We start from the raw sequence: 27,115 nt of genomic DNA on the forward strand, positions 1-27,115 counted from the left end.
CAGCAGCAGCAGCAGGAGGACCTCACCATGGTCGCAGCGCACACCTCATCTCATCCGTCCGAATCGGCCGAGTGGATCATCTGCCTGGAAAAGAGGTAATCCATTTTCATCAATACACTGTGTGTCTGATTATTGGCCGACCAGCCAACGTGGAAACGACATAATCCTGTTTTGTTCTCTTTTTGGTTTTGCTTTGTCGCTGTGTTGCATCAGACTAAAAACAAACCAGCAAACAAGAAAACCAAAAAAACAACCCAATTTCTCTAGTTCTCTAGTCTTCACAGAATCAGTTTCCCAGCGGGAAATGTGGAGACTAATTAATTCAGTTAAAATGGAGAAAAGCAAGAAACAAGGCTACTAACTTTAGTCGTGAGTCGATGCCCAAGGGGAATAACAGATTTTATGGTGAGCAGGCCAAATTAAAACTGGCCATAAAATTAATTTGACGTTTGCCCCAAATCACGTTATCAATGGACGAATCTATAGCGTGAGTGATGAATGTATTGCATGCACACCTTATTCAGCATCACCACTGACAGCTGCAGTGTGTGTGTGTGTGTGTGTGTGTGTGTGTGTGTGTGTGTGTGTGTGTGTGTGTGTGTGTGTGTGTGTGTGTGTGTGTGTGTGTGTGTGTGTGTGTGTGTGTGTGTGTGTGTGTGTGTGTGTGTGTGTGTGTGTGACATTATGTGCCACTCAATAATAATACCTAAACTTTAACTGAACTATTCCTCTGGGTGAATGCTTTTTATTTTTTTTTAATTTGAATTCCCCCCTCAGCAGCAGTGATGGGTGAACTTGGTTTCCTACCTGTTAAAGGTTCTTAGTCTCAGCTCAGGTGTGAACAGAAAGAGGAGGATGGAGACAAAGAAAGGGTCCAAAGTACATCAGCCACATACGGTTAGGTGACGCAGTTTTCCAGACATGTTTGCACTGCAATATCCTTCTGTTAGTCAGAGGCCACCTGTGCCGTTCCAGCCAAATGTCTGCCGCATGCATGCTTGACCGCATGTTGTTCAATAAAGCCAAGGGCTGAATGTTTATTTGCTTGTGTCTCATCTGAACATGATTTGAAATCCCCATGATTTGAAATCCCTCAAATACAAACCATTACGTACTACTTTTTAAAATTATCTGACTGTTAACACTTATTTTGGTTCACGTTCAATATTGTTGCTGTGACAACCTGCATCACGATGAAAAGATCAAGTACCGACGTGTCTTTTTTGTTGACACGGTTCATAACGGACGGCTCAGGCATCGAAAATTCAGGTGCCACTTCCTACACATCTTTGTGTTTCCTTGTTGTTCTCTCAGAACCCATCTCACATTAGCTATGGCTCCAGTTTGATTACACAGTCTAGAAAAAGCACATAAAAATATCGAAATGCCACAGCTAGTTGAAAGTCAGGGAACATCATACTGCAGCTGCTGCTGCTCAGAAAACAATAAATGAGCCATATTGTGACAGAGTGGATGATTCCACACAGTAAATCATCTTTAGAGCCACAGTAGGATGAGGTTTCTTGTTCCCTTAGTTAATTATTGATGTATTGGTTTGTAAAGATTGGAGATTGATCAGCAGCTGACAAACACGCTTATACAACACATTCTACAATAGAGGCTCCAGATGCTGCATAACACATCTAGAGAATTATAAAGCAGCCAAGAGAGGTGCTGGAATAGTCAAAGAAACACTTGCACATCTGTGATGATGCACAATTTCCTGTTTATGCTGCTTAAGAGACACAGTTTATGCGTACACTTTCTTACTAAACGTCATGTAATTCTGTGCTTCTCTGAATATCTGTTCTTGCGTCATCTACCTGAGTCAACAGCATGGCGAATGACAGCCAGCTGTTCAGCCAATCAGGAAATATGAAAGCCTCCAGATCCCCTGTCGTCTGTAGCAACAGCAGTCTGCTATCCGTCTGTCCAGGGTGATGCTGCTGTATAACTGCAGGTGAAATTGTGACATAAGAGCTTTAACTTGAAACCAGAAGAGCCAATTCCCTCCAGTCGTTTCCAGAACTTAGGGAGAGATGTATTCATGGGCGCTATTTTATAGATTTATTTATGAAGTACAATTGCTTTTCTTATTATTCCTCCAGCCCAGCAGAGCGCTCTGGGGAAGATGTTGACATTATCTTGGCACGTCTGAAAAACGTGAAGGCCTTCGAGAGATTCCACCCCAGTTTGCTGCAGCAGATTTGTCTGTGCGGATTCTATGAGTGTTTGGAAAAAGGCGTTACCTGTGAGTCTGAATATTAATAGATCAATGTGTCTGATGAAGCATATAACAACACAGTACGATGAGTCTTCTTTTTCAAGTTATGTTGATTTATAAAAATCCTGCTGTTTTTTATTTTAGTGTATCGCCAAGGAGACATTGGCACCAACTGGTATACTATCCTCTCTGGTTCTCTGGATGTCAAAGTGTCAGAGACGTCAAGTTATCAGGTATGACATGTGTGTGTTTCAAAGCCCAGGTGCAACTGGAAATAGGTTCAATCTATTCATACCAGCTGCTCTACTGTCCTCCATTACTACAACAAGCTATTGTCGGTATATTTGCTCAGGAGGGTCTCCCACTCCTCAAAGCTGTCGTCATAAGACCAGTTCATTCTGGCCTCTAAAGAACCGACTCAACTTCCCCGTGACATCTTCCCCTAAAATTTTCTAAACATTTGTGAAGATTTGACTTATTATTTTTGTTGAGCCTCACACAAAAGCATTTTTGAAATGAAATAAAAACTGCTTTCACATGTTCCTTTATGAGCTGGTCATTTAAAAATGTAATGGAGGAATGAACCACATGGGCCATCATGTCTGTTTGCTACAGGATGCTGTTACTATATGCACGCTGGGAGCTGGTACAGCTTTTGGGGAGTCGATCCTGGACAACACCCCACGCCATGCTACCATTGTCACCCGGCAGTACAGTGAGCTGCTGCGTGTTGAACAGAGGGAGTTCCGCTCTTTATGGGAGGTGAGTGTCATCTGTGTCTGTAGTGCATTTACAGAAAATCTTTGGCTGCATTACAGTTTGTGACACATCTTAGAGAGGTGAGTGCTCAACAGATCAGTTTGGAAATTTGACTTTTTTTGTTTGTTTTGCCAGGGCTGAATGTTCTCACCACTAGATGGCAGTGTAGCTATGTGAGGGAACATTCTGGTTCTGTTTGATTCCTCTTTATTCTAAGCACAAGTTCAACACAACCAGAGGGACTATCCATATTACAAAAAAATATACCTTTTACATCTATCACATTTAATTTATTATAAGATAATAAAATGACTGTACTTTGTTGGATTTGTAGGTTCATTCCAATCCATCACTCATCTCTCTATCTTCTGTTAGCGGGTGTCATGCCCCCATCCTCTCTTAGCTACTCCCCTGCTGGAGCTTCCACAGTGGGCTGGTTGTTTTAGAAGTGACAGCCCATTTCCTTCATCACAACAGGCACTTAAATTTTGGGCTGTGTGTGTGTGTCAATGAATTAGCCTGTAGCAGTGTGACTGGACACTAGAACCTGGTCTGGATCTGTGCTTAGAATCACGTGATAGTGCTGTGATAGGCTGCAAATCTTTTCTCTGCCAGAAGCAACATCCTCTGAAAGGTTTGTTTTGGTGAGTTTTTACAGCTCGTGTGTGTCTGTTAATTTTTGTTGTTGTTTCAGCATTCAGTTACATTCGTAGAAGTGACTAATTCTTGATAAAGTTTTGACATGGAATTTTCTACAAATACCATCTGACTTCTTTTAGAAAAAATGTCGCATGGTTTCTGATTTGTTACTACAATCTAGTGACGCTGTAGCTCTGTTGAGTGATTGTCTGATAGTAATTTCTGCTCTTGCTTCACAATATTAGCTGAACTAAATGGTGGGAGACTAATTTCTGCACCAGCATTTACTCCTAATTCATTTTAACTATGATTGTGCAGAGATCAGACACCAAAAGATTGTTTTAATTTATCAGTCAAGAAGAGAAAGAAAGGACTTTATGAAATAACTAAAAGCATTCTTTGCTAACAGGCTGTTAACATTACATAACTGTTTTATGAAGTTTTCCTTTGGCAAGATTGGTAAAAATATTAATATCACCATTCACAATTTATTATCAATTAACCTACCTTGATGTGGAATGTTAAAACCGGATGTTTTGGGAGGCTTTTTTGTTTTTTTGTTGTCTGTTCTTATCTTGTTTAAAGTCTGTCGCTAACATCAAATCCACAATAAGCATATATTTACAAAAAATAATGAACCTAATGAGGCCAAACACTTAAACATTTTGCTGAATTTATGTCAAGATGATCAGATATCATAATCGGATTTATTTGTGCCTCACAAAGCATTTAAAGTTCCAACATGGAAGCGTCAATTTCAACTCAACATGTAATTCTAAGATATTTTAACCAAAACCTATCAAACAGAAAAGCAATATTCGAAGGTATATTGTGAGTGTTTGGTGCTGCATGACTTAAATCATGAGCATACTGTATGTACAGTACTCAATATCCAGATTTGCTTCACCCAGAAATCTCAAGTCTTTTACAGAATTAGATCGTTGCTACTAAATATTGTTCACTGGCTTTGCCGCACAAGTTGATCTTCTCAGCAGTTCATTATTTCACATTCTCCCAATATTTGAGTCAGTTTCACTAAATTATTCTGCCTGCCTTCTTGCACTTGCCTGCCTGTTTGGATCTGCAGTAGTAACAAACCAACTTCAACATCTAGGTGTCGTCCTAGCAGATCTGAAAAATGAAATGATGTTCTTTTATACTAGCATGAAAAATGGCGATCCTTTGTTCCTTACGACTGTGGGAATGAGGATGAGTAGAGAAATGTTGCTCACATTGAGCACCGCTGTCTGATGGGGTGAGACAAAATGGAGTGATGTTGATGGGAAGGCGTCTCCTGCCTCCATTCGACTGAGGAATCCCTGAAACAAAGTGAAATCTAACCTCCTCATCCTCCCACATGTATCTTCCTCCTGTAGGACTGTTGCCAGCCTGTGACCAAGAATTCTCATAAAAACGTTCCATAATACGTACAGAAATATTATAATGAACCAATATATAACATAATTTAATCATGACCGTCCATGTCAATTATTCATGTCATTGCTCATTGAAACTTTCATATGCCTTTACATGTTGTTATTTTAATGCATGCACATGTCCACATGGCAATGTCTCTGCCATCTATAGGTGCCCTCATGCATTAAACCTGTTTGACATTTATCTTGTCACGCTGCTGACTGCTGCAAATGCTGGGGATGAGCAGCTGTACGCTGTTTGTTTAGCAGAGCAGACATGAGCTGAGCGCAGAGCTCACAGGCACGCTGACCAAAGCTTAGATGGCCCGATCATCAATTTAGTCTACGCTTTGTTTCCTGCTTCCGATGGGCTCTGCGATTGAAACAACACAATTGGAACTTTTGCTTTAAGGGTTGTGAGCTAGCTCCCTTGCAGCCAGTTCAATTTGTGTGTGCACTGCCTTACATATCAGGAAGTAGTAACAAAATACGCAAAAGAGGTTTTGTTAGCATGTGTGCTGCACATGTAATGTAATGAAAATGACCTTTTGCTATGAATACTCTCTGTTGTGTTTTGCGTGTATTTCAGGATATAGATGTATCCGTGTTGTGCTTAGCGCTGTGTGTGTGTGTGTGTGTGTGTGTGTGTGTGTGTGTGTGTGTGTGTGTGTGTGTGTGTGTGTGTGTGTGTGTGTGTGTGTGTGTGTGTGTGTGTGGTTAGTCAGAAACATAGCATGGCCTCTATCATCTGTGGATTGGGTGGAGCGGTTTCCAGTAGTTCAGTACTGAGGTGGACTGCTGTATCCAAAAGTTAGAGTCCCACCAGGAGTAGGTATGTCCACTAGAAGAGCAGAACATTTATGAGAGCCTCATCTCTGTCAGCACCACTATTACATCTTCAAAAGCCCAGAATCCACACAGTGATGCAGTGGGTAGGGCTGTTCCCTCACTGCATGTAGGTCCTGGGTTCAAAACTCCCTGGGACTTGTCTGCATGTTCTCCCCATGTCTGTTTGGCTTCTCTCTTGGTTCTCTAGCTTGCTCTCATTGCCAAAAACATGTCTACAGGCATGAAAGTGAGTGTGACTGATTTTCTTTCATGTGGCCCTGCGATAAACTGGCGACTTGTCCAGGGAGCACCCCGCCTCCTAACCAATGTCAGCTGGAATAGATTCCAGCAACAGGAACCTGAACAGGATAAGGGTTTAAGAGACAAAACTGTCGTCTGGTCTTGGAGATAGTTATCGTGAGTTACAATTTCTAAGTGTTTTGTTCGAAAGGTTTTACTAGAAAAATTGAATGAGATACTGATTAAAGAGGCTCAATGACACAAAAATATTCAGGCTGACGGACAAACCACTGGAATATTTCTGTAGTAATGCAATAATTCCAGATAATACTTCAAATGCTGCCACATAAACTGGACTCATCTTACAAATCACCGCTTTGTTTATCCAGCTGCTCATGTGAGAGATCAGAAACCAAGAGGAGATAAATCAATTTCAAACCAGATTTGTTACTGGGGTTTTCACTCTCTAATGCCTCTGTCAATCAGGATGACATCCAAAATACAATAACATAGTTTTATACATTTACCTCATCTTAAATCTGTGCCTGTTCAATGCAAGGATGTATTCTACCAAATTCAGGATGAACAATGACAATTTGGATAACCGGCTTATTTTAATTTCATTGTTAACTGAAATGTTAGCTGCTAAGCTACCTGTCAGAGCAATTTAAGAGGGTTGTGAACAGTTTTCAAAATTTTATATACATAATACAGGGACCCCCGTGATGAGCTGGTGTCTCATTTGGGGTGTACCCTGCCTCTCAACCATATGTGCTCCCTAAAAGCACATAGTTTTTATTTTTCTAATTTAATATTCAGCTACTTAGTATGATCTTGTTTATTATCCTTTTCCCAATTTTACCTCACCTTTAATATCTACAGTATATCTGATAGACTGCCTGTCATCCTGGAACAGGGTGATCCTGGATCCCCCAGACCACATGATCTTTTTTTCCATTGTTCCAGAAACCAAACTTCATGCTTCCGGGCAAATTGAAGCACTTCTTTAATCCTGATAAGCCTCACTGATAAGTGGGTTTCTTAAGGCTACGCAGTTGTTTTGTCCTAATCTCTTACATTATTTGTGGGGAAATATTCTTGTTTTCACCATTTAAAATTATTTTGAGTTCTACTGTTGTTGTTTAACGTTCAATTTTAGCATATGCTTAATGTTTATATGATGGAAAGATCTCCTATTCTCTTAAACTTGGGTTGCAGCTTTTTATAGCAAGGTAGTGGATCCTGATGGCTCTTGTTTTTATTTCTGTCCTACTTCCTGAAGGTTTAGGACACATAAATATGTGGTATTAGTTGTTGTCTCATATGGAAAGAATTTCTTACCTTTAAAGAAAGGCTTTGGTCAAACACCTGAGACACACACCATATCAACTGAAAATAAAAACATCTTTAGAGTAAGACATGTATGCCATGTGAACATCAGACAGCACTCAGTTTCACTTGGACTTAGTTTATTTCTTAATAAAGTGATTCATTTGGTGCTTTGCAATAAATCACAGAGTTTAATAGAGTTGTGTTGTGACATTGACAAGCAATAATGTCATAGATAAAACCATCTGGTCTCTGTCCTGGAGGAGGAGTTCAGTGATATGACCAGGATGCAGTATGGTGCTTCCTTTAGGGGTTGGGTTTGGATTGAATGCACTCAAAGGTAAATCTACACTATTAACAAAATTTTGCAAGAGGAAAATGTATCCCCGTTGAATGGCACTTTGATGAAATCAATAGGTAAAATGATTATAGAAATAAAAATACAATAAACTAAAAATAATGTAAATATGCAAAAAAAAAATAAAGTTTTACAGGTTGATAAATAAGATAATAAACTTAGTGTAGTGTAATTTTACAATTTTACAAATAATTTAAAATAAGTGGCTCAGTTTTATCTCTTACTTTGAAAGAGAGAGAGAGAGAGGGAGAGGGGGAGAGAGAGAGAGAGCGAGAGAGAGAGAGAGAGAGAGAGAGAGAGAGAGAGAGAGAGAGAGAGAGAGAGAGAGAGAGAGAGACTGAATCATCTCGCAACTGCTGCCCATCATCTGACTGCCACTGCTCTCAGACTGGCATGCAGGCTGCAGGGACGGATCTGTGGATGCTACTGGACCATGCTCTGGGACCTACATGTTTCTTTAAGGCCTTGACAAAGGAGGCGTGGAGGACCTTACAGTCAATAACAATACTACTGAACTGCATGGGAGACTGGAAAAATCTGTTGGTAATCTTTTCCAAACTCTTAAACTGCATTTATTGCATGAGATTCACTGTGTGCTACATATGTTCATAAATTTGTTCATGGTCACTTAATTTTGATTTTGAGAATTGTCAGAAGTAACTTTTTGCACATTTATTCATACACATCATAGTAATTCCTAGGAATATTCAGCGAATTGTAACTGCTCTTGCTCAGGAGTAAAGGTGACAGAGCAGAAGTAAAATGGGACTCATGGGGGGGGGGGGGGGTTCCCCACCTGAAGTGTTCCTGTACGAGTTCAGAATCGCTCAATCCTTTGAGAACAGTTTGCACTCCAAAGGTTATGTAATCTGGGTGAGTTATTTAAAATATAGCTGTGCATTCATGCGCATTCATGCTCACAATGCAATAATTCACGCAAGCTTGAAAGACAGACATGGTGCTTGGATGTAGCCAGATGATTTGTGAAATATCTTCACGGATTTGTTATTATGACACAGATGAGATGACAATTATCTGTGGGCCTTTTGAAGCAAACCAATGTAGATCATGTAGAGATATGGACTGTAATTAGCTGCTCAATGATGACCACTGTTTTTCTGCTACAGATTCATGGGGGTACATGACACAAGACAGTAGAGGACGGGATAAAGTGATCTGAGAATGGAATAAGAACAATTAGCTGTTCTTACAATCTTCTTTAAGGACAACAGAAATATATTTAAATCTTTTCTTATTTGGATGACAATGGGAAGTACACACAATGGCAATTCTTTAAATATATATTTTAAAAATGATCAGTTTTATGTATAAGTTATAATCCAAAAGATAACTGGCAAAGTATAGATGACATTTTCTTGCCTTTATATAAAAGGTGATTAAGATTAATAATAAATTGTTAGGAAACATCCATCCCTGTAACCCAACCCTGCAAATACAGTCTGTTCTTAAACTCAATTTCATTTTAGATTGTGGGTCCCTTGTGGATGTCCAATGATACAGCAACTTGTTTCTTATTCCAGGTGATAAGCCCCAGGTCTGATTCACATCTGCTAACATACTACACAAGGCTGCTATTAGTCTGCTATTTTATACCAAACCGCGATTAAAATGTGGCAAAACATTCATATTTGTTGGATTGGTCAACTAAACAGTGTTGCCGGACAAATCAGAAACTGGACATACTGCCCAACCAGGGGCACTGAAGATACATCAACACTAATCAAGTAATCCTTTAACAGCCTTCTACTTCTCACTATGTCTGAATTTAAGCATGTTAAAAACATGTAAATATGTAAATACAGATTTTGTAACTCAGACCTCAGTTCATTTTTTATTTTTTATTTGTAGTGTCTTGAAACTGGACTTAAGCTCTGAGATGTCTCCCTACCAGTCTGATCATTTTTCATCAAATAGTGTCATTCTTATTCTAATATAATGAAACCATGGTATGAAAATGATGCAGTGACAGGGTTGATGAAGTTATTTTAACTTGTCTGATTAAAACATTGTTCTCGTCTGCAGAAAATCAAATAATAGATTATATGACCCAACTGGCTTTTTGTTAAAAAGAGCATATAAAAGTTTTATTATAGTATTTTGTTATAGTTTCAGTATATTTGCAGTTTAATGATGCTGGTATGTGTGAAGCAGTTTAATCGTTCTGGTTTTAAATGATAACAGTCATCAATTCATTCATCACCACTCAAAAAGCAAAAAGTGTTTACTTTTAAAGTAGACCAAACTCATGTCAGTGTAATAAACACAAAGAGAACGAGCAGAAACACTGAGTCTGACTATCAGAGGGAATATTTTAAGTCGTCTGACATTTAGCAAGGCGAGGTGGAATAAAGTTGTGTTGTAAAGAGCCCACACTGACTTAAACTATTCTAATTTTAGCTACACATTTCCACACTTTGTACTTAGCAGGTAACACAAATGCGTTTAAATAAAATTTGTGGGAACTGTTTTTTTCAAAGAGTGCCTCATAATGAAGAAACAAGGCAAATATCATGGATAAATAGAAATAGAAATACACACCTGCAGTATTATCAGTGGCAATATTATGATTTCAATTTGAGTACTGCATTCACATGACAGTGGTCACAAAGCCCCAGCCAGACGCAATTCCTCAGGGAGTGGAGCGTTATTAGTTCAGAGTGGATGAGTTCATCTGTTCTTGCGTCTCTCATTTTAAGTGCTGTGCCCTAATCCTAAAATCCTTTAATTGTCACCAAAGATGGATAGGTTTGTCTGAGTACCTCCAAACAATTACGTTATTTTGCTTCAATTAACTTTGAATAATTGGTGTTCCATTTGTACAACCCCCCCCACCACCACCACCACCACCCAAACACACAGACACAGACAAGGTACTGTTTGTATTTCCACAAATTATTCATGTTGATACAGGATTTGGCATCTTCTTTGTTGTGGAGAAGATTATTTGAAACATTTTCAAAATTAGTTTGTCTGTGCACCCTTAAGGTTGTCTAAAGGGATTAACTGACTTCAGAGAGTAGAATTGAATTTAAAGCATGACCCCTGAGAACATATTAGCATCCAGGATAGACTGTCCTAGCTTTCATTCAGTCTCCTCCGATCAGAAGATAGGAAGGTAGAGGGAATTGGCTGGTGACTAAGTGCTCCTCTATCAGCTTTCCATTGACTTAGAATGTAATTTCTCTGACATGTAATTACTTTTTCTTTTACCATGAATCAGACTACTCGATAGATTGTTTAAATTTAAATATGTAATATGAAATGATCATTTTATTGTCTGTGGCAATATTATGATTTCAATATGAGTACTGTATTTCCATTTTGTTATATTTTACACTTCCACTCCACTGCATTTTGTTGGGATTCTTTTTCTTCCTGTCACTACATTTTTAATTGATGAGTAACAAACTGTTAAGCAGTTTGTTAATCATTTCATCCACCTCATTAGCCTCCACAGACTCTTCAGCCGCCACCACCACCACCCCAGTGTCTAGTGAGGTGATTTATGGTGCAGCTGCTGAGGGCTGAGGTCCTTCAGTCACAAGCAGCTTGAAGTCTAACCCCCAAAAGATGTCTGACAAACTAATAACATTTCATTCAATCTTTACTTCATTCATGCCTCACCGAAATATCCCAAGTTATGTAATGGAAAAAAAACTTTAAGGTCATGTAGCTTTACCTGAGATTTCAATGACATTTTTTCCAGGGCCTGACCCTGGATTTACAACAGTAAAATGCCTTTCACACAGTACTGTGTCATCTTTTATTATCTAATATCTAATATCGTACACTTTCAGGGACATCACCACAGCCAAGGTGATAAATTGATGAGAAATAAGGGTGAAGTTTCAACCAGTTGTAAAACGGCGGTCTTCTTTGATACATAATACACAACAACCATATTATCATTGTATGGTATTGTAAATGTCATCTAAGTCAGTTTTTGTGTTGTAATAATTGATGTTACTAATCAGACCATGTGTTTTCTACACGTCTATAGAAATATCATCAGTGCATGTCTGGACTGCTCGTCCCAACCTATGGTGTGATGGAAAGTGACAGTAAGTAGCCTTCAGTTACTCTTGTCTCTTTGATTTAGATACAGAAATGGGTTTGCAAAAGTTTTCATAAGTTTTCCTTGTTAGATAGAGAGAGAGAGAGAGAGAGAGAGAGAGAGAGAGAGAGAGAGAGAGAGAGAGAGAGAGAGAGAGAGAGAGAGAGAGAGAGAGAGAGAAGGGGGCAGATAATATAATAAACTCTTGTCTCTGATTTAGACACAGAAATGGGTTTGCAAAAGTTTTCATACGTGTTCCTTGTTAGGTAGATAGATAGAGAGAGAGAGGTCTGATTTTTTATCTTACATTCCTCTGGGAAAAATAAATAATTAAAATAGGGCATAGCAGTGAATTTAATTCAGAATTTAATGATGTGATATAATTTACTTGAGATATAAAGGGGCCAAATAAATAAAATTCATGAAATGATATGTTTAATGGTTTTCATATTTATGTATTGTAATAATTAATCAACAGAATGAAATATGTTAACTATGTTGTTCATATTTTTTTTAAAAATTGTGTTGCAAGTTATCATGAAATTAATTTGCTCGAATGGAGCATTTAACTTCTTTTAAAGTCAGAAACCGTAAAAATGATGAATGGCAGTGTACGCTGGAAAAAGTTATGTTGGTTTTTTTTTACTGGCAATGGGTTCCCTATGTTGTCATGTATTTTTAAAGACTTCATTAATATGGGATATACAGTATTAATAGAATATCAATTTTTTGATTAGACAAACCTTTTTAGACTCACAAATTCAACAGGAAATTTTGATTTCACTCACTAATGTTTTTTGCTGCATTTGAAGTGAAAGTCACTGTATCTCAAATGTATTCAGTACTGTTCAGAGTTATAGAGCAGCACTGTAAGAGCAGGGTTCTGGATAGTAATATGTACAGTCCATAAGGCTTACAGTATGTAAGTTGCATGCATGAGTACACAAAGACATCACACAGGTCAAGCAGATGGAAGCTGATGCACTCTGTTGTGCAGCACATCTACAGTAACTTAACAGCAGTAGCTGAGTTGAATGAATTAAACATGTTTTAAATTGTTTTCTCAGTTACAGCACTGTGCTTTTACAGCACTTTGTTGTGTAGAAGTGGAGCTTTTAAAGTCAGCATTGTTTCATTTTCTTCAGTCTTGCAAGGGTTTCAATATCTATCTATCTATCTATACAGAATATATATATATATATATATATATATATATATATATATATATATATATATTGGTAACGTCTCATGTGTAGATGAACAACTGTTAATAAAAAGTATCACAGTAAAATACCACAACTCACCACGTGGAAATGACAAAACCTGTCTTATTGTTATGTTTCAAATTAACCAGTATATCTATGAGTCAAACAACCTGAACCAGGGGTTCCCAATATGTTAACCCTCAAACCCCAAAATAAGAGCACCAGAGATTTATGACCCCATTATCTTATGTGCTTGATTTAATTTTAAATACAACTGATATTAACTTATGACTAAAAAAGACTTTCTCACATATTTGATTCCCGGAAACCGTCTCCTGACTCCATAATTTGTGTTCTAGGTTGCGACCCCCACTCTGGGAACCCTCGACGTAAAGTACTGGTTAATGTTCATGAATGTTTCTGATATAAATAATCTTGTGTGTTGCAGTGTTGATTTCTGGGCTGTGAACCAAACTGAAACAAAAATGAAAATATGTTCCCAAAAAATGTTCCAGAGAAGGGTGTTTACTTTTTACCAACTTTAATTATCGGCCTCATTGACATTATCATGGTTTGGGTATTATAAACAATTCAAATGCAAATATAAATTAATTTTCAGCAAAAAACATTTAAAAAAAAAGAATATATAGTAGGAAATGCACAGAAGATGTTGTACAGACACAAATTCTTTAAGTTTATTTTTGGATATAGTAACACGCATACTGGCAGATTTCCATATTACTCTTTGTATATTCATGTGTGGGTTCTGTGTCTGTATCTGTGTTATCAGTAGTCCAAGAAGCACAACTAAGAATAGCTGAGTTTGTCCCTGCAGATGCAGTACAGTTGTGACTGAGCAGCATTATTTGTCCTGGAGGGGATCTGGATGAGCTGTGAAGCTCCAACCATGAAGACATAACCTCACGCTGCATCACGTTGCTTCCTCGTAGTGCAACAACTACGACCACAGAATAAGAGAATTTAATAGCACGTGTATTAAAAGAGGACATTGACTTATTTGATATTGATTCATGAGTAATCTTCCTTGCAAATTGAAACCCATGCTAACATGTCAGGTCATGGTTACAGAAATAATTAGAATGTTTCTTAAGATGGGAGACAAAATAAAATAGGACAGCAGGCACAAATTAAAAAATATCAGAGGTTATTCAGAAAAGTCTTTAGGACAGTTGTTTTCAGTGACAACAATATTTTCAGGAATGTGAAAAAGTTCATTAAACGTGTTATGAAGATATTTTATAATACTACAGGGAAATTCATTTGAAGTGTTTTGCATCTATTTTATTTTTTATAAAGTAAGGCTAAATCAAGGCAGATACCATCCAATCAACAAAAATGTATTGCTTTATGCAAACATATATGTAAAGAAAACGAGTTCCTTTTATATGTTGGCCACAAGTACAAATTTTATAATATATACATTTCTTTTATAATTCTGGGTTCTATTGCATAAAATGAAAACAAAACCTGAAAGAGAATAAACATCTATGTATTGCAGTACACTCTGCTAATGCTAAATTAGCTTTGGCAATATGTAACACAGTTCTGTTGTTCTTCATTAACGTACTTCTTAACGTATGTTCTAGCAATGTAAAGTCTATTTGTGGCTAGTTGATGTACACTAGCTTCTTGTTTGTTGGTTTTGCTGCAGGCGTCTTTGCTGGTGACATATGTAAATCAATACTAAATGCATCATTCAGGCGCCCTGAATGATGCATTTGCTCTGGGGTTTGTGTAACTGAAAATATGATCTCAGTGATTTGTGTTTTTTTCAGATCACAAGTTGCTTTCTAAATATACTCTTTCTTCTGCCAGCAGGAATGATGGACAAAGGAAACATCAGCAGCAATTCTTTTGCTTCAGTCACCAAACATAACAATAAGGTAGTTTCCCAGACAAACATGACTTTTTGTAATGATTTGGTTTTTGCCACAAGTTATGAAAGAGGAAGGATACTGATTTGTTGGCTCCATTCCTTGTCATTAGTCTTACACTGACTGAGCAGTTTGGCAGCATCAGTGCTGTTTTGTCCTGATGTAACAGTGTCCCTTGCTCTTAAGTGCCTTTGCAATAGAGAATAGGCACAGAAGTGAAAGGTCAAGTTTGTTTAAAAGTAGTAACGTAAGCAAGATGAGGAGTTTTTGTCTCCCTCCATATCAGTTCCTGTCCCGCCTTTCTCCGGTTGTCGTTTCCTGAGCACTGGATTGATATCGTGGCAGCGCAGAAGATTTATTGTGCCTTGTGCTTTGTTTCTACAGTCATGTGAGATTGTTCTATACTGTAATGTAAAATACCTCCCCTCCTGTTATGTAACAAACAATAATAACTATATCGTAACATATAGGACTAATAGGTATGAAAGCCCAGCTTCACTGAGTGCTGTGTAGCACTGTATAGCTGTGTAGCCAATTTTCTTGTAAATGAATGATGAACTTTAAAGCTTTTGTGTAAATGCATTAGTTGTGCTGCTCTCTGAAGCTTGCAGAATGCATTTTAAATGTCACAGCCCTGCAACCCACTCCCAGCAGATAAAAACAGAAAAACACACATCCTTACAGCATACCACGATATCTGTGTCCTTCTCAGGAAATGAATACATCACTAAAAGATAACACAGTATTATTATTACTGAGAAACAATATATAAAGCTCAGCAGTCAATGAAAATGGACTGTTGATAAACTGAGTCATTCAGGGGCAGTGAGGAATTCCTCCTGTTGAACCATATAAGAGGAAAAACATTCATTATTTGACTTGTCTGACATTTTGTTCCTTCCTTTGTTGTTGTGCCTGGTCTTGACAATATCTGGACTATTGTATAATAATTTCATTTGACGTGGTTTCTGTGATATTAAGTTTACCACCATCTCTATTTCTTTGTCCTCTTTTATAATTCAGTTCATTTAAATGCATCTTATATTTTGCTTTATTTTATTTTGCAGAGGTCATTCATTGAAATTCCAGCCAAATCTCACCTTAAATGCATTTCTCAGGTAGTAAACTTCAACACCGTTTGTGCGTAGGGGCTAATTATTGTTTGCTTGGAGGCTACTCAGAAGGACTCTGCTGTGCTGAGGTTTAACATTAATGCTACTGCACAGGTCCCTTCTGAGAAGATCCTGTGGGCGGGGAAGATTATCCGTAACGCCATCCTCTCCAGGGCGCCTCATATGATCAGAGACAGGAAGTACCATTTGAAGACCTACAGGTTGGCTGACATCTAAATACGTTCAGCTGAGGGCTACATTATTCTGTTCATTTGAAAATACTACATTTATAGCTCAAGGGACAGTATTCATACACAAAAGCAAGCTACAAATACAATAAACAAAGAAAAAAAAGAATCTATGAATCTATTGTCTTTTTTCAAGGAGCAGGATCATTTAAGAATGCTTTTTCTTTCCCAGGCAGTGCTGTGTGGGCACAGAGTTGGTCGACTGGCAAATGCAGCAGAGCTCCAGCATCCACTCCCGTGTGCAGGCTGTAGGAATGTGGCAGGTGTTGCTGGAAGAGGGTGTTCTCAACCATGGTGAGACTGAAATGTCTGTGTATGTACACGCATAAGTTCCAAGCAGATATTTTAAAATCAACCCCCGCTGTGTGTGTTCTTTGCGGTCTAGTGGACCAGGAGCTAAGCTTTCAGGACAAATACCTTTTCTACCGCTTCCTTGATGATGAGAAGGAGGAGGCTCCTTTTCCCAGTGAAGAGGAGAGGAAGGAGAGCCTAGAGGAGCTGCAGGACACTTTGCTTCTCCTCTCACAGATTGGACCTGACGCCCACATGAGGATGATCCTCAGGAAACAGTACGGCTCTTAAGCGATAATCTCTAAATGAATCAGTGAGGTGGGGCCTTCATTTGCATATTTCTCATTTTCTAGTCCGTCTGAAAGAACACCTGATGATTTGGAGATCATTTATGAAGAGCTACTTCATATAAAGGCCCTGTCTCACCTATCAACCACTGTGAGTACAGGTTGTCTTCAAACTGGTTCTCCAAAAAGGCTGTTGTTGAAGAGAGAGGAAGGGACGCTGTCATGGAAAAGATGCAAACTGCCTATATTTTTTTAACATAAATTATGTCAGTACACCTACAAACTTGTGAATATTACAATGCATAATCTGCAAGTAAATCCTAATTTTGTGTGGGTGTCGGCATTCACTCCAATTCAAAACAAGATTTACAATAATTGCTGTGACTGGAATGTTTTTTTAATTACTTGAATATACTTGGAACTTTTTAAAAAAAGGTTTTGCTCTCAAGAAAAGGAAACTGCATGTTTCTCAGCTTGTTGGTGGATTTCCTGTTGCACTATTTATGTGGAAGATTCTGTGCCAACGTTAATGTAATTGAGTTATCAATCTGTCTCTCCTGCATGCACAGGTTAAAAGAGAATTGGCTGGAGTGCTGATCTTTGAGTCTCATACAAAGTCAGGAACAGTGTGTAAGTAACACGATTAAAGAAGTGATGTGGCTCAGATGATTTTCTGCTGAAAAGGTCAATGACTTTTTCAAAAGCTTGTGTAAAATTTATGAATCCATCAGTGTCTGAATTCATCCAAAAACCACAGATGATGTGTGTGTGTGGTAGCATGTCAGACCACCAGTTCTTTCTTCGTTTGCTCTCTCAGTGTTCAGTCAGGGGGAGGAGGGCACGTCCTGGTACATTATCTTGAAGGGCTCAGTCAACGTTGTCATCTATGGAAAAGTAGGCTTTCCTTCAAATGAGATCAGAATCCTCCTGAAATCATCACGGCAGACTATCTGACTGAGTCAGTGGCCTGAGACTGATGTGTGGGTTGTGTGTTGCAGGGCGTTGTCTGCACTCTTCACGAAGGAGATGACTTTGGAAAGCTCGCTCTTGTGAACGACGCTCCCCGTGCTGCTTCCATAGTCCTGCGGGAGGACAACTGCCACTTTCTGAGGGTGGATAAGGAGGACTTCAACAGGATTTTGAGGGCAAGTTTTTTGTCGTCTACTACTTTAGAAGTAACAGTAAAAGTGCTACTACCCTCTGGTGGCAAAAACTCTACAATGCAGTTAAAATTGTATTACGTGTGATCTTCTCGACAGCTCTCTGCAACCATTAGTCATCCTGTTGAATATGAAACACTACATTGGTCATGACTTGTGTAATGTGTTATAGGAAAGGGATAAAATTCACATTTCTGGTTACACAGCTAAGGTGAAATTTCATCATGTTGTTTCATTCCGTGGAAGTCACTCCATCCAATCACATGTATTCACGAAGTCTAACAACTTAGTATTCATTCTGCACATTGATAGATTGTGTGTTTGTGTGTGAAGGATGTGGAGGCCAACACGGTGCGTCTGAAGGAGCATGGTCAGGATGTTCTGGTGTTAGAGAGGAGTCTCAGCAGCAGCCGGACCTCCAGCCATGGAGCTTCCTCCTCACACTACAAGTAAATGTACCCACAAGCCACTGCACACCCACTCATTTACACATCTGTGGTTAGATGCAGTCTCCCTTTGTTTGTATGAAGTTGTGTGTGTTATAGCGTGTGAATGTATTATGTGAATGTATTATACTGAATAATAATTTATTAATTATAAATTAATGAAGTGTTTGTTTTATCTCAAAAGAAACTAATTACATTACAATATTACAGTACATCCATTAAAGGCATTACCTGCACTTGAAAATGCTTCCTGCAGTGCAGCCAGTGTAAGTTTTCACACATTCTGTACTTCACATGCCAATCTCAGCGATGGCTGACCCCTTCACCTTATCTTTGTTGGAGGAAAAAAAAACCTGGCAAGTCATATATATATATATATATATATATATATATATATATATATATATATATATATATATATATATACATACACACACACACACACACACACACACACACACACACACACACACATATATATATATATATATATATATATATATATATATATATATATATATATATATATATATATATATATATAAATAATATGTATATAAATTGAAGCAATCAATCACATAAAATATGTGACAACATGAAGAATTTATTCTGTTTAACCTGTATTGATTAACGCCATGCCATTATTTTTGAAATGGAGCCTGGATTGGGTTGATCTTCCCTCGCTTTGGGAAGATACCCTTATTTCTTATTTCTTTCTTTCTTTCGCAGTCCTTAATCTCAAACTGACCGTGAACCCTGTGATTGAACCCTTCATTTTTATCAAATGAAGCAATCACAGGCACAAGTTGAAGTGACACAAATCAGTGGAGGGCCCCAGTTGGAACATAAAGTATTAATAGCCTGTGTCTCTTGATTAGTGAAGAGTGTGTTTTATTTTGTGTCGCTCCAGATACAAGGTAATGTCTGGAACTCCAGTGAAAATCTTGGAGCATCTCCTTGAAATGATGCGGCTGGATTCTCAGTTCACAGAGTCAGGTACTGCTCATTCTGTTGAATTAGTGCCTCTAATGCAATCCATCTATGCAACAACCATTTATTGTGAACGGGTTTCTTCTCTGCCTTGTGTTTATTCTCTTCTACTCCTCCTTCTGTTTCTCCCGCTGCCCCCTGCCTGCTGCCCTGTACAGACTTGTTTGTTCTCATTCATGATTAGCCATGAAAGAGCTGATCTGATTAACTGTTGCTAATTTGAAAACATATGGTTTTCCTTTGTCTGTAGAGTCACGTACACAAGGCCTGACAGACACATGCTGTCTTTACACTACAGCTCTCCATGCCCAATTCTAATGTGTTGCTTACATTTAGTATTTTGTCCACCTGCATACATCTACAGTTAAAAATGACCCATAAGCAGCATGTGTCTAAACAGGTTAACATTTAGGGCAATATCCAGGACGCACATATGCAGATTTGACATGAATGTTCATGCTGGAACATAAATAAAATCACCAATACTTGTGAATAATGCATCTGTGTCTGACATAGTGAAAATTATCCAAACTATTGCTTTCTGAAGCATTTTTAAAAGTAGAGAAGTAATTTCTTCAAAAAAGAAAGGTACAAATGACGTATCTGATTGATATTAGACATAAATCCATAAATGAATGAGGCCTTTACAATTTATGTCACTTAAGACATAGTGTCAAGACAACCTTGATGTTCTGCTCTAACAGAAGCATTACAGGTGTTTGAAATAACTTTCTGGCATTTTTTTCATTACAGACTCAGCCTTAAATGACTTTGTGCTCATGCACTGCGTCTTCATCCCAAATAGTCAACTATGTCCGGTGTTGATGGCCCAATATCCTTTATGCACTGTGTAACGTGGTTGAATGTCCTTCACATCCTTGAGAAACTGGCCTTACAATTAAAAACAGAAACATGTTTTCTCTGCTCTACCTGCATTGGTTCAATCTTTAACTGCTGTGCACCTACCATGCCCAGGCCTCCCAGGGCACGGAACAGGAGAAGATGGACTACACACTGAACAACAAGCGGCGGGTGATCTGCCTGGTGATGCAGTGGGCAGCTGTACATGGTGATCACCTGCAGGAGGACGATGCCTCGGTCGCCTTCCTGGGGGTCAGCCTGTGCAAACATTATTACTAATATTACTGATAAAAGTGGGAAAAAAACAGTGTACAGTAATTATAATTACTATATGAATGGATGGATAGATGGATGGATGGATGGATGGATGGATGGATGGATGGATGGATGGATGGATGGATGGATGGATGGATGGATGGATGGATGGATGGATGGATGGCAAATTTTACTTTGGCCATCGCTTAACCATGTTCCAGGTCTCGGAATAACTGTCTTTGCCTGTAGTTTATGAGTAGCATGTTAATTTATGGCATAGAACAACACATGTGTCAGGGTTATCCATGTATGTTGGGCAGTGAGTCAAAATAAATGAATACCTGCAAAATAACTGTAGAGGATAACTGCAGTTACATGAAATAAATTCATTTCATACAAATAAGAAGTATGAATGACTCAGTGATCAATGATATTCACCTCAGGCTAAGTACGAGTAGGATAAATCTTGAATTCATCCACCCCAGCTACATGACATCATCACAGATTACTTATTATGTTTCAGTTACTTTAAATGCTTGATTTGATTTTTTTACTCAGAGCTTGTTGTGTTTTGCAGGAGTTTCTCACGGCAGTATCTAGTGACGCCAAAGTAATCCCAGGCCTCAGGGATCAATTTACAAAATTAGACAGAATTGTCAAACAAAAGTAAGCAAGTGGTTTTACATCGTTTTTTAGACAGATGCATGTTAAAACTGGTCATTTATGTCACACACACTTTTTGTACTTGTTCATCATTCAGCAGTAATGCCACAGTGGCTGCGTTCTTCTCAGATTATATTGATGGAGGAAAACCTCATGACTTTTAATCTGTGCTTATTTTTTCATGTTTTAGCACTGAGGAGTCCAGAGTCTCACAGAAGAAGGTGGGTTACTCACTCTATATTCTTAACATTTTATGTTATGTGGAAAATGCAATTGATCTTAAATCTGTTAACTATTTTCACAGCACAGAGTCTTACTGAGACAGTTTAGTATGGGAGATGAGAAGCTTCAGAAGCGCCAGCCCATCAGGAGTAATGATGAAAGTGAGTAAAGAACTGAGTAATAGTAATAAAGTTATTGAAAGTTCCAAAAGTTCCAAACGGAACGCTAGTGCGTGCTCGTTCGAAACAAAAAGCACGAGAAGACGAAAAGGGAGGGATTTGTTGATAGAGGCAGCCCAGAGGGGGGAAGGGGAAGGGGGTGGAAATAGGGAGCTCAGAGCGACGCCCCATTAACAAAGAGCGTTTGGGGGCGTAAGTGATTTTATCAATATTCAATCAAAGATATTGAGAGCCACTGATCACTTTGGGGCAAGACATTTCAAATACAGTGTAGTTGGACATCTGGCAGCTGAATGACATGAATTAAAAAAAGTATAATATAGGACTTTCAAATGCAGATAGAGTCCTCAGATTTACACAGATTATCCATATTGGGCATGTTCAAGGTCAAAACCATAGTTTTCATCTACTCTCTGAGATTTTATGAAATCACCAATGTTTCTGGCCTACTTTTTCTAGGTCGAGTGTATTTCAATAGAGAAGCTATTTAAAACTGTCATCCAAAACTTGGAGACTCTACGACAAATTTAATGTTCCTCCTGAAAATCTTTTTCTTTAACTCTTTGTAATGATTATACTGAACTTATGTACTTGTGTGGTGCTCAATACATCATTAGTTTAGGTTTAGTTTTTTGTTTGCTTCCTGCCTTTCACTACAGGTTGTCATATAAATCCACAAAGTCGTCTTTTTTTCTGAGTGAAAAAGAAAGTCAAGACACATAATGGTATTGACAATATGATGCTATAATCCAATAATTAATAAAATAATTAATAATTCCTTTGTGTTGTGGTAACTAAAAATGAAAATGAAACCAACCTGGTTTTGTCAAAAGAAACAAAAAATATTGTTATTAATAAATATTCTTATTTTATTCTTATTTTATATTCATCATGTGCAATCGTTCTTACTGACAGTCCATATCTGCTCTGATTAACACCTCCAGTTCTGTTCAAAGTCTACTGCTGTGACCACACCTACACAACAATCCGTGTCTCTGTGGCCGCCTCTGTCAGGGAGGTCATCAGCGCTGTGGCGGATAAGCTGGGGTCGGCGGATGACCTCCTTCTTGTTAACCTCAGTTCGGCAGGAGGTGAGAGCGGCAGCAACTCCCAGCCAAACAAACTGCTGGCGGACCAAGTAGGGTGCTTCTTTTCCTCTACTTCTTGTTAACCCCTAAAGGAGCAGGGACTAATCTCTTTCAGGGAGAATGCTGACTGTGAATGACTGCCGTCTTTAACTCTTTAAAGCCAAGTGCATCATATTTGATGGCCTTTCACATGGCCTTTCAAGATTTTGAAACTTCTACCTCATAACTTTGATATTTTTACCGAAACCCTAATGTATACAATCAGATGCATGCATCTGGATTTTGCTCGAGAAAAGATTCCAGGTTTTACAAAAATGTTAAAAACATTTTTAGAAAAATTTCTCAGAAGGCTCCATCAAGACCTTATTTTCCAAAAAAATGGATTTTTCTGGCAATTAGTGTATGGTTCAGGCTTTAAAGGGATAAGGAAAATAAGAAACACTTAAGCTCAGTTCATTTTATCAAAGTAATCATTGATCAATACCTGAATTTAGTTGCAGCTCCTAACTGTGGGGGTGTTTCATTGTCTCAGCCGAGAGGAGTGCAGCGTCCTAAAGAACTATGCGTTGCCTAATATTTACATAAAAAAATAATGTGTGCAAGGTTTTCCTTTGTTTTTATCCCTTTTTTTTTTGTCCAGAGAAAGTTGTCTTCAAGCCAAATGATTTTTCAGTTTTCTCCACGCTCAGCATAAACGGACGGCTCTTTGCTTGTAGGAGGGATCAGCTGGATTCTCTGGTGAGTTGAGCTCTCCCAGAAAAACTAAAAGATTCCACAGCACACCTTCATCACATGACAAATGTCTTCTTCAACCGTATGCACATTTCTACTGCTCTTAGAGGTGTTTGCTTTTATATTAATTGTGTTTATTAATTGTTATTAATTGTGTTGTGTCTGTATATGTGAATATTTTATATATTCTTTTAGTTTGCACTTTTTGATATTTTAACATGTAACGTGTCATACCATAAGATGAAAAGTCTCTCTTTCTGTCCTAACACAATATATAGGAGTGTTTTCTCTCCTTTCCCAGACCCCTCTACCTGAGCAGGAGGGGACATCTGCAGGGTTGTTGTCCAGCTTTGAGTTAATGAGCTCTAAGGATGTGGCTTATCACATGACTTCCTTTGACTGGGAGCTGTTTCACTGCGTTCACGAGGTAACATAAACATCGGAGATGTATAATGATGTCTCCTGTATGGTTGCCGTTTAACATCACACTTGTTTTAATGTTATAGCATAAATTCAAATGAGTATTGGATGCTATATTATTGTGTTTTTATGGTCAACCAACAGCTTGAACTCATCTATCACACGTTCGGGAGGCAAAATGTAAAGAAAACCACTGTGAACCTGGATCTGTTCCTGAGGAGGTTTAATGATATCCAGTTCTGGGTGATCACAGAGATGTGTCTGTGTTCCCAGCTCAGCAAGAGAGTGCAGCTTCTCAAGAAGTTCATCAAGATTGCTGCACAGTGAGCAGATCACGTTCAACTTTCACTCATTGTGCATTTTTATTTTTTTTCTGTCCTAACTTGCCTTTTCATCTGTCCTGTCAAAGCTGTAAGGAGTACGGGAATCTAAACGCCTTCTTTGCTATCATTATGGGGCTAAGTAATCAAGCAGTATGCAGGTTGAGCCAGACCTGGGAGGTGGGTACGTTTTCACAGCACAGATAGTTTCTATCAAAACAGCATTTTAAACTTTAGTGTCACCTTGCTTTCACAGAAACTCCCCAGCAAGTTCAGGAAGTTTTATGGAGAATTTGAAAACTTAATGGTAAGAAGGAACAACCTGTCTCCATCATCGAGTTGTGGTGTATTCTGTCCAGGCATACATTGATTGAAACTCAGCCCTTCCATTGTCAGCGGTGTCATCCATGGTTGGGATTAGATCTCATAACTGTGTGATCATTTCCCCCAGGATCCCTCCAGGAACCACCGCGCCTACCGACTGATGGTGGCTAAGCTGGAGCCTCCCATCATCCCTTTCATGCCACTGCTGATCAAAGGTCAGAGTTGTTTACCTGCTGACCATTTATTCTTAATTGAACCTTTTTTGATCTACCTGTATATTACACAGCTGTCCTTTTATCAAATTGCTTCTTCGACAGCTTCAATCATTAAAACAATGTGTCTTCCCTTTGCACTCACTTATCTTGTTTTTCCTCCAGACATGACCTTCACTCACGAGGGCAACAAGACATTTATCGACAATTTGGTCAATTTTGAGAAAATGGTGAGTTTCTAAGGAAGTCGATTATTGTCTCACGATTGGTATAAATCTTTGCTTAGCCATTCCCTCTGGACATCTGTTACTGATTATAGCCCTTTGTCTTTCAGCGGATGATAGCTAACACAGTGAAGACACTGAGGCACTGCAGGAGCCAACCATTCAGTAAGTATGTGTTTGATAAGAAATAATACATTTGACTAGCCTCCATTGTTTTTCAGGAATTTATCTTAACAAACACTGCGTATTTTCACTTTTTTTCACATGTATTCAGGTCCAGATTCACCTCTGGTCAGCAAGAACCACCCAGAGGTTCGGACTTACATACGCCAGCTCAACGTGATAGACAACCAAAGGACGCTAACGCAACTCTCTCACAGACTTGAGCCCCGCAGGTCTTGAAACCATGAGACAGAAATACTACATGAGGCTGCTCTATGACTTTACAATGGGAGGGAAAAACTCCATGAGAACCAAAGGTTGTGTCATTTGAAGTGTTTTTTTCCTATTCCTTGATCCGACTGTTGCAGTAATGTTTACGATTCGTGACTGATGTTCCTCCCCTATGACACCATCGTCTAAAAGTCAAACAGAGCAACATTTGAAACAATGAACAACCTCTGGGAGCTCGTATTCATCAACTCATTTCAGATGTAAACATTATGGAATACTGATGCTTCAAGGATGCCAAGTCTTGATAATTCCTGATATTCAGTTGTTACTTACTTTTTGTATCAAATTATATTTATACATATTTAAGTTTGTGAGTCCTGTGTGCTGTAAACTGGATATTGATGTTTATTTTGACCTCAGCATGCAGTTAATAATTATGATTGTATGACTTTTTATTAATCTGAGCACTTTTCTCTGATAAACATTTAATGTCTTGACATTTGTGAGCTTAAGTCTTCAATATTTTGGATGTGCGATGTATCATCATGATTGTGTTGCTTATTGATTTAATCAATACATTATTTTTAATTGTTTACGTGGAACATTAAACTAACATACTGTATGTTTTGCCGATTTTGAGAGATTTCCCATACAATAAAAAGGTTTTGTATTAAACTGTAATGTCGTTTATACTGCCGGAGTTTCAGACAGCCCAGACTAATTTGTTTAGGTCGGAGTCTATTTTAATCCATGTTTTTGTGGGATATCTTCAATAGAGAGAACTTGGGAGGAGAGGTGCACAAGAGAGGGACAATAGAAAGACTACAAACTTCAGCCAACAATCATGAAAACACAAGCTATCAACAGGCCTAATTCTTTGTTCGGTTAAAGAGAGGTCCTATGAGCCTAATTTCTGAATAGATAAAGGTTCATATTCAATAAAACACTAAAAGACATCAAAGTATTTCATTTCAATTGTAATTTAAATTTAATTTAGTCATGATGTGGAAGATGACCTGATTAGACTTCAGGACCGTGGATACAGGTCGATCACACCAACATAGCAAGAGGCATGCGTTTGTTAATTTAATGGAGATACTACAGTGTGCTGTCTTAATTTCCCTTCAGGGATTATAATAATAAGCATATATATATATAATTTAGCTTAATGTCAACAGTCTGTCAAATGGTACATTAACACACCATAGATTCAGATTTAGTTGAAGTTATTCATTTAGCTTTTCTTTTTTTGTTACTACATGTTGAGAAGTGACTGTTTTGGCTTTTATTAGATCTGTGTATGATTCCTATCACATAGTTTTGCATGAATTTACATGACTTTGTCAGTGAATGTATGCAGTACAAGTTAAAGTCCAGTAGGTGTCACCATTGTGCTCTGAGTACCTAAAAGAGAAACCTTGTCCACTGGATGGCTGGCTGAATGGATAAATAGATAGATAAACATATAATTATACATATATATTGTACTTATTATATATATATGTATATATATATATATATATATGTATGTATATATGTGTGTGTGTGTGTGTGTGTGTGTGTGTGTGTGTGTGTTTGTTTATTTCTTTTTTGGTGTGTATTTTTTAAATTACTGTTATCTATTTATTTTTTAAGGTTGGGGACCGCCGCTCTGCCGGACCCGTCCACATCGTGGCTGGAGTGCGTCCCTCCGTGTTCCAGGGGAGGGAGCTGTTGTTGTT

At 38.3% G+C, this 27,115-nt stretch overlaps 1 protein-coding gene across 9 annotated transcripts; it reads left to right on the forward strand.

Annotated features, from left to right (window-relative positions):
- rapgef4a (Rap guanine nucleotide exchange factor 4a) lies at positions 1–26,109 on the forward strand. 9 transcript variants are annotated; one of them, XM_068329620.1, is made up of 30 exons: positions 1–95; positions 2,109–2,251; positions 2,369–2,457; positions 2,840–2,986; positions 11,814–11,874; positions 14,912–14,976; positions 16,194–16,300; positions 16,500–16,621; positions 16,713–16,896; positions 16,972–17,056; positions 17,475–17,535; positions 17,723–17,799; positions 17,904–18,050; positions 18,399–18,514; positions 19,422–19,507; positions 20,255–20,333; positions 20,464–20,614; positions 21,195–21,283; positions 21,471–21,501; positions 21,585–21,663; positions 22,626–22,772; positions 23,410–23,507; positions 23,803–23,928; positions 24,066–24,244; positions 24,331–24,421; positions 24,498–24,548; positions 24,693–24,780; positions 24,943–25,007; positions 25,112–25,166; positions 25,276–26,109. In XM_068329620.1, the coding sequence occupies exons 1-30, from the start codon at positions 28–30 to the stop codon at positions 25,401–25,403; spliced, it is 3,015 nt and encodes a 1,004-aa protein (XP_068185721.1). In that variant the 5' UTR covers positions 1–27; the 3' UTR covers positions 25,404–26,109. The 9 variants fall into 9 exon arrangements, with proteins under 9 accessions (XP_068185721.1, XP_068185718.1, XP_068185720.1 ...); XM_068329617.1 differs by lacking the exons at positions 1–95; positions 2,109–2,251; positions 2,369–2,457; positions 2,840–2,986 and adding exons at positions 3,495–3,617; positions 16,035–16,085 and having other exon boundaries at positions 14,909–14,976; positions 25,276–26,102; XM_068329619.1 differs by lacking the exons at positions 1–95; positions 2,109–2,251; positions 2,369–2,457; positions 2,840–2,986 and adding exons at positions 3,495–3,617; positions 16,035–16,085 and having other exon boundaries at positions 25,276–26,102.
- The last annotated feature ends 1,006 nt before the right edge of the window (positions 26,110–27,115 follow it).

This window comes from Antennarius striatus, chromosome 12, assembly GCF_040054535.1.
Source record: "Antennarius striatus isolate MH-2024 chromosome 12, ASM4005453v1, whole genome shotgun sequence".
Classification (NCBI taxonomy): domain Eukaryota; kingdom Metazoa; phylum Chordata; class Actinopteri; order Lophiiformes; family Antennariidae; genus Antennarius; species Antennarius striatus.

Excerpts from the sequence above, each read along its gene's own strand:
- rapgef4a (XM_068329620.1), top strand. The coding sequence starts at position 28 with ATGGTCGCAGCGCACACCTCATCTCATCCGTCCGAATCGGCCGAGTGG. Across the intron at positions 16,897-16,971 it reads AGGATGATCCTCAGGAAACA|TCCGTCTGAAAGAACACCTG; the intron begins GTACGGCTCTTA and ends CTCATTTTCTAG. Across the intron at positions 24,549-24,692 it reads GAGAATTTGAAAACTTAATG|GATCCCTCCAGGAACCACCG; the intron begins GTAAGAAGGAAC and ends CATTTCCCCCAG.